Source organism: Dermochelys coriacea, chromosome 8 (genome assembly GCF_009764565.3).
Source record: "Dermochelys coriacea isolate rDerCor1 chromosome 8, rDerCor1.pri.v4, whole genome shotgun sequence".
NCBI lineage: Eukaryota > Metazoa > Chordata > Testudines > Dermochelyidae > Dermochelys > Dermochelys coriacea.
The window spans coordinates 21,177,467-21,190,350 of NC_050075.1; the positions used below are offsets into that span (position 1 = coordinate 21,177,467).

At 46.7% G+C, this 12,884-nt stretch overlaps 1 protein-coding gene across 4 annotated transcripts in view; it reads right to left on the minus strand.

Moving 5' to 3' along the window:
- The window catches only part of SH3PXD2B (SH3 and PX domains 2B), a 118,458-nt gene that overhangs the window by 17,738 nt on the left and 87,836 nt on the right, over positions 1–12,884 (minus strand). For 2 of the 4 annotated variants that reach the window (XM_043520093.1, XM_043520094.1), the window contains 2 exons: positions 8,007–8,032; positions 7,230–7,265 (listed from right to left, as the gene is read on the minus strand). In XM_043520093.1, coding sequence (XP_043376028.1) covers positions 7,230–7,265; positions 8,007–8,032 — 62 coding nt within the window. The remainder of the gene's footprint in view (positions 1–7,229; positions 7,266–8,006; positions 8,033–12,884) is intronic. The other 2 variants (XM_038413444.2, XM_043520095.1) reach the window with 1 other exon arrangement.

Genomic DNA, 12,884 nt, shown 5'->3' on the forward strand with positions numbered 1-12,884 from the left:
TTTGCTGGACATGGGATAAGTACAGACAGGATAAAGAGAGAGCACAATGCTCACTATGGTAAGAAGAGTCCTGCCAGCTATAGAATGGAATATTAATACAAGTTACAACCAAAAGAACTAAAACCAAAATCCGCCATGCCCACTCCCTGCAGAAAGACAAAGGCAGAAAAGTTTTGGTCTTGCTCAGAATATTCTCAGCCTCTAGGGGGCAGTATAAACTAAGATGTGTTGAGTCTGTCCAGCAGATGGAGGCTGGAATGCATCATGTGGGGGAAAATGTAACTAGAATTGGCAAGAGAGTGCAAGGCTATATTGATTTTTCAAACACTTTTCATTTATTAAAATGCTCTGGATACAGATCCACTGCCATTGCTTGGTATTTATTACCAGTGCAACTCCTTCTGTGGAACGTGGGTATGGTGCAAATCAGCTGCATTTTGGAAATGGAATTCTACTAACTCAGTTTGTCCTTATATATCATAAAATTCTACCCATCCACATAAATGGCACAGCTGTTTGCCTATGTGTTATCTGAATGGAGACAGTTCTAATGAGTGAGACATTGTGGTCGAGAGAACTGAAAAAAAGGAGCCAAGCAAGGAGCTCCCAAATTGCTACTCCTGGTTCTGCCAGAGACTCATTTTGCAGCTTCAGGCAAATCATTTAACTTCTCCAGGTCTCAGCTTCCCCACCTGTAAGATAATACTTCCTATCTCTCTGGGATGTGGTGAGGATTAACTAATATTTTCCAATTGCTCTGGAAATGGAACTGTGCCACCTAAGTGTTGTTTATTATAGCTGGAGTGTTGCTAAAAGCAGGGGTCTTGTCATAGAATTTAGATTGAGCTTGCTGCGGGGCTTTGCATATGTTCCAGCTATTGTCCTCAAGTTTCAGATGAAAGACCCCTCCAGAGACATAAATCCTAGCCGCCCATTGCCTCAGTAGAGTGGCTATGACATTACAAGGAGATAAGATGACCATCTGCAAATCTCAGCAGGGTGTGTATCCCCATGAGGAAAAGGAATTCTGTAAGAAGTGAAGGTCATGATTAAGAGTATTGGGGTGAAATGCCACAAAAATATTCAGGCTGCATATCAGGAAAAGAATCCTACTCCTAAAACCAGTTAGTCTGGAATTACCTCCCCAGGGAAGTGACAGGAGACCCATCACTTGAGAAGTTTAAAACTGAACAAAATAAAAAGCCTGGAGAATACCCTCCAGGGAGAACATACTGTAGGGAACAATCCTGCGATAGCCAAAGCTGGAGGCCAAAGGTGGAGATAGTCTAGTCTATCCCAAATTTTTGGGAGGTTATGATCACTAGGCAAGCAACTCCTCAGTGCCAGGTTCTGAACATGTAAAGCCTGCTCTGGGAAGCCACTGCTATAACAGAAGTTTAAATGGAAGATGTATTTTTTAGGACAGTCCTATTCGAAGGCACAAAAGGCAATTTTCCATGTGTCATACTATAAACAGCCATCTGCAGTGTTCCAGGTGAGCAGGGCAGTGCAGAGGTTCAGTTACTGTTAATTAGAGCTTCCTCCATGTCAAAAACGGGAGGCAGTTGCTAGGGTGAGTTAAAAATAACCCTCCAAAGTAAACTGAGTGTGCTCTGAGTTCTGGACCCATGTCCTCTCCTGCTCTGACTGCTCCTTTGAAGGGTTTCTGCTTTAAACTGAACAGAGGATTTACTCAGCCAATGAGGACAGACACACAGCAAAGGGAAGAACACTGCTTCCCCAGACATAATTACATCCTTTGTGCTGGGGCTATTTGCAGCTTCAACAGGCAATTCTGGCACCTGCACCACGCCTTTTAAACCAGCAACAGAAAGCAGTAAACAGCTACTGGCGGAAGAGGTAGGAGTTAATTCCAGCAGCTCCTTCTCTTGGGGTAATTATCCACAACCACAAAAATACAATGTTGAGTTAACAATAAAATGGCCAAGGTTGGGTCTCAGAAATAACCATGCAGAAGATCTATGGTTTAAGTTGGGGGAGCAGTACCCATAGGTGTGTGCCTGGGGAGAAAGTTTAAGGTAAGTTCTATGAAAAAGAACCGTGGGCCAAATAATTGTAACAAGGAATGAAGAGACCCTCCAAGTGCTGCATGAACAGTCTCCAATGCATCTACTGCCACAAGCATGTGGTCCAGTAAGGGGATGCTCATTGGGTCAACAGGCCCTGATCTAGAGCTCAGTGAAGTCTTTGGATCAGGCTTGTGGTGCTCACATTTAAAGATAAGCCACAAGAATGAGTTCTAAGGGAGATAAGTACAGCTCCTCTCGTCTGGGCCAGGCAGAAGCTACCTCTTGTAAGGAGCTGCCTGTTGTCTTCACCTAGCTCAAGTCCCAGCTGTGTTCAGCTCAGGATGCAAACACATGGCACGCCAGCTACCAGCATAGGGACTGCTAAATGGGTAGGTTCACTCCAGTGACAGGCCACCAATAACCAGACACAGCACCATTTACCGTAAGAGTGACAAGTCAACCTCAAAAGCTGTGGCGGTTCGGTTCAGTTGGAAGTTTGGACACTAACCTAAAGCACTGAAGCCTGCCAATACAGGTTGGAAGTTTCATGAGAACAGGCTTGCTAGAGCAGTGGTTTTCAAACTTTTTTCTGGCGACTCAGTTGAAGAAAATTGCTGATGCCCATGACCCAACGGAGCTGGGGATGAGGGGTTTGGGATGTGGGAGGGGCTCAGGACTGGGGCAGAGGGTTGGGGTGCAGGGGTGAGGGCTGTGGGGTGGGGCCAGGAATGAGGGGTTCAGGGTGTGGGAAGGGGCTCTGGGCTGGGGCAGGGGGTTGGGATGTGGGAGAGAGTCAGGGCTCTGAGCTCAGGGTGTATGCTCTGGGGTGGGGCCAGGGATGAGGGATTTGGTGTGCAGGAATGGGCTCCAGGTTTGGGGGCAGGCTCAGGGCTGGGGTAGGGTATTGGGGCGCGGGGTTACCTCGGATGGCTCCCGGTCAGTGGCGCAGCCAGGGTACAGAGGCAGGCTTCCTGCCTGTTCTGGCACTGTGGACCACGCTGCGCTCCAGAAGCAGCCAGCAGCAGGACCGGCTCCTAAGTGGAGGTATGCAAGCGGCTCCACACAGCTCTCGCCCGCAGGCACTCCCCCTCCCCCCCTCCAGCTCCCATCAGCTGGAGTGTGGAGCCAGGGCTCGGGGTGGCATGCAGAGCACCATGGTCCCCCCACTTAGGAGCCAGACCTGCTGTTAGCCACTTCCAGGGCGCAGCGCGGTGTCAGAACAGGTAGGGACTAGCCAGCCTTAGCCGGGCAGCACCACCGACAGGACTTTTAACAGCCTGGTTGGCGATGCTGACCAGAGCCGCTGCGACCCAGTGCCTTACATTCCATGACCCAATACTGGGTCGCAACCCACAGTTTGAAAACCACTGTGCTAGAGAGATTTCCAACCCATTCCCATTTTAGCCCTGAGATGTCATAACTGAGAACAGAACCTATCTCATGGTGTTTTGACACTGCCATCTCCAAAGGAAACAGGAAACAAAGAAGGGAAAATAGGCATTTTTGCTAAACACTTTCGCCTGCTCCCCTGCAAAAAACCTTTGGCTTGACTTTGTGCAAATGTTATTTCATCTGTTCCACTGGTTTTCTGGCCTGTGTTATGCAGGTTAGACTAGATGGTCACAGAGGTCCCTTCTAACTTTAAATATCTGTGAATCTATGAATGTCATTGTTATTGCAGTGATGATTTTTTTCTGCTTTTGTGCAGAGAACATGCTGAAGTGCAAGCCCCTCCTTGCAGCCCCTCTTATTTGTTCAGCGACTTCCTCAGGGCTGGAAATGATAAAAAAAAAATCATATGGAATTGCCATTTATCAATAGTCTTGAAAGGTCTCCACTGTGGACATGCCGGGGCTTGGCTTGTTCTTCCCTTCTGCCGCCCTTTGTCTGTCTTGCCTACTGAGATGGAAGCTCTTCAGGCAGGGACTGTCTCTTCCTCTGTTTGTACAGCGCCTAGCACAATGATGTCCTGATCTTGGTTGGGATCTCTAGGCAGTATCGTAATACAACAACATGTAGTACAATCAAAGAGACATGACCAGGTTAAGAATAATTTAAAAATAAAACCAACATCCAAAATGTCCTTATCTACGTTACTAGCCCTTTGAGAATCTGCTAGACCGTAGAGTTCCACCATGTTTGTGCATGCGTGTGTGTGTGTATTATATATATATAATGTCAATTTCACTTTTGGATTCTCAAGCACTAGCCCACTGCCGCAGTGTACGTGTTGTACACACCTTAGAGGTGAATGTGTATTTACTTAAATATTTTCTATTGGAAGCTTTAAAAAAATAGTGTGTATGTGTGGGGGGGGGGGGTGTTTGTAAAACAGTTTAAACACAAACAAATTAGGGACAAAATCAGACTTCGAGTCCTCCTGTGCCCCCCAGTATCTAGCCTGACCTCCAGAAGCACACAGGCCATCAAACAGATTTTCAAAGGGGCTATAATGTACAGTGCCCAACTCTCATTGACTTTTAATGGGAATTGAGCAACTCACTCCTTTCATTCTTTACCAAATAGGGTTAAGGGGATTTAGCACATTACCCATGGCCATTTAACAGCACATTTGTTTATATCCACGAAAATCCAGTTTATAAACATGGATTGTTCCTGCCACTGGCCCTGGAGTGATTGTTCTTCTTAATGACAGGTTTCAGAGTAGCAGCCGTGTTAGTCTGTATTCGCAAAAAGAAAAGGAGTACTTGTGGCACCTTAGAGACTAACAAATTTATTTGAGCATAAGCTTTCGTGAGCTACAGCTCATGAAAGCTTATGCTCAAATAAATTTGTTAGTCTGTAAGGTGCCACAAGTACTCCTTTTCTTTTTGTTCTTCTTAACGTTACCTTAAAGGGCAGCTGACACCTCTTGACTATCCTCAGAGAAATTCGCAATTGGAAAACAATTCTATCCCTGAGAATTTGTTACCGGCAGCTTGTTGTTAGTTCCTTAGGGACAACGTGCATTAAAGCAACATCTTTGTTTCTTGCTGTGTGTGGAGTCAGGATCAGCATAGGAAAGGGATAAGCAGCAAGAGCTAATGGACCTGAGGAGCAAAGATCTTTAAAGTAATGATCCCTTAAAACAGAGAAAAGGCAAGGGCCCATCCCCTACTAGAAGATGTAAGGTATCAACAATGGTCTCTGAAAAGAATCTTGCCATGAGGCATCCCCAGGCCTTAAAGTTACATTTACACAAGCATCTTTCCCCTTGCTTGTTATAGTACATTACCTAAGAGCCCTCAGGCCTTCAGAACGAGGGTGGAATTCTATCCGCATGGGTGCAGTCAGAGTTCTCCCGCTGCATCAGAGTTTGGCTGTGATCCAGCAGGTGCCACAACAAACAACCAATAGCTTCCCCTCCAGGTGCACAACAAGTATCATTCAAGAGGTTAATGATGACTATACGACCACTGCCTCTCTAATCCTTGCATCATAATGGCATTGCCTATAAACCTAGCCTGCTGGTGGATTTGCAGCAGCAGGTGGAGCAAATCTGCTAATGCAGCTAACTGAAAAGCCTTTGGCAGCTCGGACAGACATGGCTGCTGTGACTGTGCCCTCAGGGAATATTCAACCACAGAAACACTCCCCTGCACCCCCGGCCCCAACTCCAGATATTGTCCTCAACTCTCACTGGGTCCGTGGGACTAAGGGCATGTTTACAAAACAACTGGAGGTGTAATTTCCAGCTTGGGTCGATGTACATGCACTAGCTTTGAGTGAGCAAGTGTGCTAAAATTAGCAGCGTAGATATGGCAGTGTGGATGGTGGCTCAGGCTAGCCATCTCAGTCCTCTGGACCGGATTGTACTTGCAGCTAGCCCATTGCCACCATGGCTACGCTGCTATTTTTAGCACACTCTCTCGATCAAAGCTACCCAAGACCGTAAGGTTCCCTCTGCCCTGTCCGGGTGGGTTCGGGTGAAACAACAATATATTGATTCCACACGGCATACAAATACCCTCTCCTCCCGCGCTTAGCTGCCAGCTGCTCTCACTCAGTCCTACAAAAGGATTTCATGAGACTGAGAGGCTCATCAACTTTAGCAAAAGAAAAAGAGAAACCACAGTTTCAGCCTATACTTGTCCCCAACCCCACTGGGGCACGTTCTGCGCTCTCTCACCTACCACTCAAAGGACCACCTAAGCTTACACCACAACCTTATGCTTTCCGCATCTAATCTCCACGCAGACTTTGCTCATATCCCATTGTTTTGCTACAGGAGATTCAGCCAAGGCCTGACACTAAAGAGCAATGGAAGGCTCCTGCAGTTGGAGGAGAATTGTATAATCCATGCCATAGGGTCTGGTTTAGAGGGTTGCACCTAGTGGCAGTGAGAGCCAGAGAAAAGAGGAACCACCATCCATAGTGCTCTGCTATATAGCTAAAATCCTACTAGGCAATACACCAAATAACACCAAGGGCATGATGTGCCCCAAGAACAAAGAAAACCCTGTCTTCTCAGGGGGCCATTGTTCTCTCTGCCATCACGTGGTAGGGCAATATTTGACTGGAGAGTTCTTAATAGTCCTCCAGAAACTTTGTTCAGACCAACTGATGCTGGGAAGTTTCCAAAAAGGCACAAGCTATAGATGTACCAAGAGACAGAAAAGGAGGATAAAGGAATCATAGACGTCAGCACCAAAGCCCAGAATCGATGGTAGGTACCTGATGAGAAAGACACCATGAAGTCTTGTGTTGGAGGGATGCCCTTCAGAGCCAAAGAGAACAGAGAAGATGGAGCTAAGACTTTGGGTGTGTGTACACAGCTCTGTCAACACATCCAATATATCACACACCCAGGCCAATTCTCCAGGAGCAGGGATTGACCGACATCTGCAGCTCCACATTTCCAGCCCAAAACAAAGCTTCTGCCCTCTGCCTGAAGACCTTTAGGATAGTCCCTCCAATGTGCACAGACTGTACTGAGCTACTCAGATCTAGTAGTCAGGGCTCAACAGAAGACTCTTGTATGGGCCTTTCCATCCTGAGTTGACAGTCACAAAACCCAGTGGATGCTCTTTTCCCAGCCCCTCATCAATCCCTCAAGTCAACCAGCAACAAAACAGAGCTGTGGGGTGTGAGATAGCTTCTTGCAAGGGACCCCTGATTTCCCCACACAGAAACAGCCGGTGTCGCCCAGCAGAAAGGCAAAGCAAGAGCAAAGCCCAAGCGGGGAGTGGCTGTTACTACCTCTCTGAAGGAAAGAAGCCGTTCTCTGGATAAACCCTAATGAAGGAACAAAATGATGGAGAAAGAAAGCATGAGGGAAGGGGAAATAAACATGGAGGTGAAGGTGATGGTGGAAATGTTAGATCAACAACAAACAATCCTGTAGCCTTGAAGAGGTGGAGAGCAATATGTTTCAGCTATGCCCCGTCTGCCCTCCTAACTGCCCCAGCACATCCCTATGCTGAGGTCTGCAAGGGGTAATGGAAGAGGGTTGTTCCACTGTCCCCATGCCACCAGAGGATTCCCTCTGCCCCTTATATGTAGTATACTCTAGAAGGACAGGGGAAATCCATTATATTTGGAGGCCCCTATTATACCTGCAGAGACACCATACAGGAGGCAGAGAAGAGCCTAAAACTGGAGCTCACAATGGTTTGCAGTGAAACACATGGATGGGCTGCCAGGAAATCAGCCTCCTGTTCAAACTCATCCCTTGCCCAATCTCTCCCACCAGCATCTGGGGTGAAGCAGTAACCAAGTTAGGGAGCAGAGGAAGGGAAAGATCCAAGCAGAGAGGCTCGCTCCACTTCTGTGACTCCAGATGGGCTTCTAAGATGATGACCGCCAACCTCTCTCCCACCACTTATTGGTGCTGCAGCTGATCAATGGATGTGTACAAGCTGGTGTTATGGACTCTTCCTCCCACCCTCCAAAACTTGTGCTGCATGGACAGGTTACAATAGCAGCAAGACAAAAGGTAGGAGATGCTGAAATTAAAGAAGAAAAAATTGTCCTTACCAGACTTCTTCTTTCCAATGGGTTCCCTGAAAAGAAGAGAAAAGGGGAAGATCAGCAAAGAAAGGGGATACACTGAGCCATCTAACCTTGAGATAGCACGTATCAGTGTGGTTTAGTGGTTAGAGCAGAGGCCTTGAGACAGGACCCCAGGTTCTATTCCTGGCTTTTCCACTGACTCACCATGTGACCAGCTGCTTTTCTGATGGAGGACACCCAGCATGATCAGTCTTTCAAACAGCTGTTTCTCCCACTGATGTGCATTCCTTTTCAGGAGCCTTTTTACACAGTGAAGTTCAGATCTTGAAAGGTTCCCCACTTGCCCTCCCTAGCTACCTGGCCTGGGAGCCAAAGTTCTGACAGGGTGGCTTGGAGAAACAGGACAGGAACTAGTGTTGGTCTGACCAAGACATTTCCAGCAGAGGGGGCCCAGCTTGTAAGCTAGCATTAATCCAATGTGATTTTAACACAAATATAGGCTCCTGCTGAACATGAACACTGTGAAGACATCTGGAGACTCAGATTCTCAGGGCAGAAAGAACCATTGTAATCATAGTCTGACCTCCTGTGTAACACAGGCCATAGAACTTCCCCCAAATAACTCCTAGAGCAGATCTTTTACAAAAGCATCCAATCATGATTTTAAAATTGCCAGTGACAGAGAATCCACCACAACCCTTGGCAAGTTATTCTAATAGTTAATTATTCTCACTGTTAAAAAAGTACACCTTATTTCTAGTCTGAATTTGACTAACTTCAACTTCCAGCATTGGATCATGTTATACCTTTCTCTGCTAGACTGAAGAGCCCATTATTAAATATTTGTTCCCAGGGTAGGTACTTATAGATCATAATCCAATCACCCTTAACCATCTCTTTCTTAAACTAAATAGATTGAGCTCCTTGAGCCTATCACCATAAGGCAGGTTTTCTAATCCTTTAATCATTCATGTGGCTCTTATCCGAACTATCTCCAATTTATAAACATCCTACTTGAATGGTGGTGGGGGGGCACCAGAAATAGGCACAGAATTCCAGCAGCGGTCACACCGGATCCAAATGCAGGGGTAAAATAACCTCTCCACTCCTACATGAGATTCTCCCATTTACGCATCCAAGAAAGGCATTAGCCCTTTTGGCCACAACATTGCATTGGGAGCAGAGGTTCAGTTGATTATCCAGCATGAGCCCCCAAACCTTCTTCAGAATCACTGCTTCCCAAGACAAAGCCCCCATCCTGTAATGGCCTACATTCCTTGATCCTAGATGTATAGATTTACATTTAGCCATATTAAAATACTTATTGCTTGCTTGTGCCCAGTTAACCAAACGATCCTGATCATTCTGAATCAGTGACCTGTCCTCTTCATTGTTTACCATTGCCCCAATTTGTGCATCATCTGCAAACTCTGTCAACTTTATCAGTGATGTTTTTATGTTTTCTTCCAGGTCACTGATAAAAATGTTAAATAGTGTAGGGCCAAGAACTGTTCCAGGCAGGACCCCACTAGAAACACATCGGCTCGATGATTGTTCCGCATGATTTACAATTATATTTTGAGACCTTTTTAATCCACTTAATATGTTCCATATTAATTTTATCTCATTCTAGTTTTTTAAATCAAAATGTTATGCGGTACCAAATGAAATACCTTACAGAAATCTAAATATATTAAATCAACATTATTAACTTTATCAAACAAAACTGTAATCTCATTTAAAAAAATCAAGTTAGTTTGATAGAATCTATATTCCATAAACCTATATTGATCGGCATTAATTATATTATCCTCTTTTAATTCTTTATTAATCAGGTCCTGTATAAGCCGCTCCATTATCTTGCCTGGAATTGATGTCAGGACGACAGGCCTATCTATAAATTATGCAGGTCACCCCCATTAAATATTGGCACAACACTAGCTTTCTTCCAGTCTTTTGGAACTACCCCAGTGTTCCACGACTTATTGAAAATCAACATTAATGGAAAAAAGAAAAGGAGTACTTGTGGCACCTTAGAGACTAATAAATTTATTTGAGCATAAGCTTTCGTGAGCTACAGCTCACTTCATCGGATGCATTCAAGTTTCTCTGCCATCTTCGAGCTCTTGGATGCAAGTTATCTGGACCTGCTGATTTAAAAATCTCTAACTCTAGTAGCTGCTGTTTAACAGCCTCCTGAGATACCAGTGGAATGGAAAGAGTGTTATCATCATATGATGAAACTACATCATCTGTTTTTTTCCCAAACACAGAACAGAAATATTTATTGAACACTTCTGGAGAGGGAAGCATTATATTTACTCTACGCTCCTGGAGAGGGAGCATTGCAATTTCTCAGAGTGTTGAGATTCCCTCAGGGACAAGAGACAGAGACTGACCAGTGTATAGGGGGAGATCAGATTCTTGAACGTCAAACCCAAACACCTTGTTAGATACTACTATGGGAAGGAGGGGATGTACATCAGAGTTTTGGGAGCAGATGGTCAGAGCAGGAGAGCATTTCACAAGGGGTGCAAGAGGGTTTTGTGGGTAGAGGGTAGAAATAAGGTAGCAGGAGGGCTTGTCCTGGAGTTGGGGAAGGTATTGGCAGCATGTGGGGGAAGGAAAGGGAGAGGCTAAACACATATCCCCTGGCGTTCCAGTTTCACTTCCACCAGTTTCACTTTACTCAGGAACTTGGGAGTCCAGCTAACCCATCCGTGTGGCCCGTAGACAACTCCCCTGTGAATACAATACAGTCTAGGGCATTTCAGCATTTAAAAAACTCCCAAGATGCCAGGGCAGGCCCCCCAAACCAGTAGATTCCCAATAACCTGGGACACCTGGCCAGCTTTAGCTATAAGCAAATTTGCCAGCATGTTCATCAACTGCTAGTTGTCTGGCCATATTTCCAAGAGGGCAACCCTGTGCCTGACACTTGTGTTAATTACAGGTCTGTGGGGACAGCGACTGTTTTACATCACTTAGCACAATGGAACCCTGATCCCCTACTGGGGCCTCTAGACACGACTGGAATATGAATTAATAATAATCCACCTACCATTTGGCCACCCCTCTTCCCAATCCACAAGTGAATCCTAGCCCATCTGGATGAGGGAGTATGTATGATGCATCACTCCTTCTATCCTAAAGCAGGAGTAAGACACATACGTATGCACATGCACACACTTGCTTCCAAGGATGACAACATCCACAGGGCCAACCTTGCAATACAGGGGACCTTCCCCAGGCTCGCCCATTTCCTGACCACTGCTGGAAGGTGAGATTCAGCAGGCCCAAAAGTTGCTGAGACTGCATGAGAGGCTAAGGCCCCAGAAGCATAGGGTGGCCAAACAGCCACTTCCTTTGCTTGTGAAGTCCATGAGCAAACAAGCTCCTCTCCCCACTTGATCTAAGGCCAAATGACAAAGCAGCTCCAGGATCAGTAAGAAAGGGAGCCAGGACAGAGCTCTGCTGAGTTTTCTATCCAACTTATTAGGATTTTAAGAACTTCATTACTGCAAATGTAAAATTTTATTTCCTGGAGCGCTGGGGTGATTCAGGGACTCAGTCTGCTGCCTTCAGAGACCAGCCTTTCATCCCATCAACATGTGTTTCCAATCTGCTGAGTGAACACAGAGCCCACGTCACAGCTCCAGAGGTACCCGCAAAGGAACTCACCCTGACCCTGCCCTCCACTTGGCCTAGCCTGTCCCAGCTCTAAAGGGAAGCAGGTAATCACAAGGAGAGGGGGGCTGCGGAAACCGCCCTCGGCCAAACTACTAAGCACCAAATGGGCACTTCTATGTTTTAACCCCTCCTAGGCCAGGCCCTGATACACCTCCCGGTTTCATCTTCTCAGGGGCTGTGTGTGTACCTTCCCCTCCCAAATAAAGAGGGTGGCACGAGAATCTCAGGGCAGTTGGGATGTCTGGTCTCCTCAGGTGCTCATGTGGTCTAAAGTCACAATGCAAAGAGAAAGGAGGAGCTTTGCTTCCACCCCACAGGGCATGGTTTGCCATGTTTCTTTACTCTGTGGCTGATGTTCCCACCCTCCTCACCACTCCAGAACCACTTTCTCTGTTCCAGGTACATGCTGGTGGGGAGCGAACGCACAGGGACATATTTCCTTAGGCCAGTGCCCAAGGTGAGTCCCTATCCCCTTCTCACTGTTCCCACAACCACTCACCAGGAGCCTTGTTGCCCAGTCACCTCTCCCACTCCCCATGCTCAGACCATCCTGGATTAACCCTCTCTTTGGCCCTAGGCAGAGACTGAAGAGGTTGCCTTTCCCCTGACAAAATATTACCCTCACCCTCTGGGGGTGGGACACCGGGTCCCAGGGATTACAAACCCAGACAGGGCAACACAAAACCGACATTTCATCAACAATCATTTTCAAATTTCATTCCCTCTCCTTCTTAACACCTGCCTGGATATGCCACTGCTCCCTGCCCACCTCCAACTTCTTAGCTGTCATCTGTGCTGAGGAGCCGAGTTACCCCCCAGGCTTCTAGGCTTTGCAGACTGGGTCACTGCTGGAAGGCAAAGCCAGGTGCACACCAGCAGCCTGCCTACCACCAGCTGCTACCTGCCTGCTCTGGGAGCAGCTCGGTTTGCTGGGGATGGAGCTGTGGGGAGAAGGGAGGGAGGCGAGGCCAGCATTGCATTTCTATGAATGGATCTCAGTGAGTTTCTGGAGGAGGGTGATGTGTATTTCCTCTGACTGGACAGTGCTGGAAGGGGAGAGTTGCTACCTTTTCCATCATCATCTGCTAAAAGTGTTACCCTAACTCATCCTCCTCCATCTCATTCCACCGGCTGCTCTGTCTGGATGAGGAGGGCTTGGGAGGGCCAGGGCGGCAAAATGGGGGAGGGAAGGGCTGCAATTTCACTTTGCTG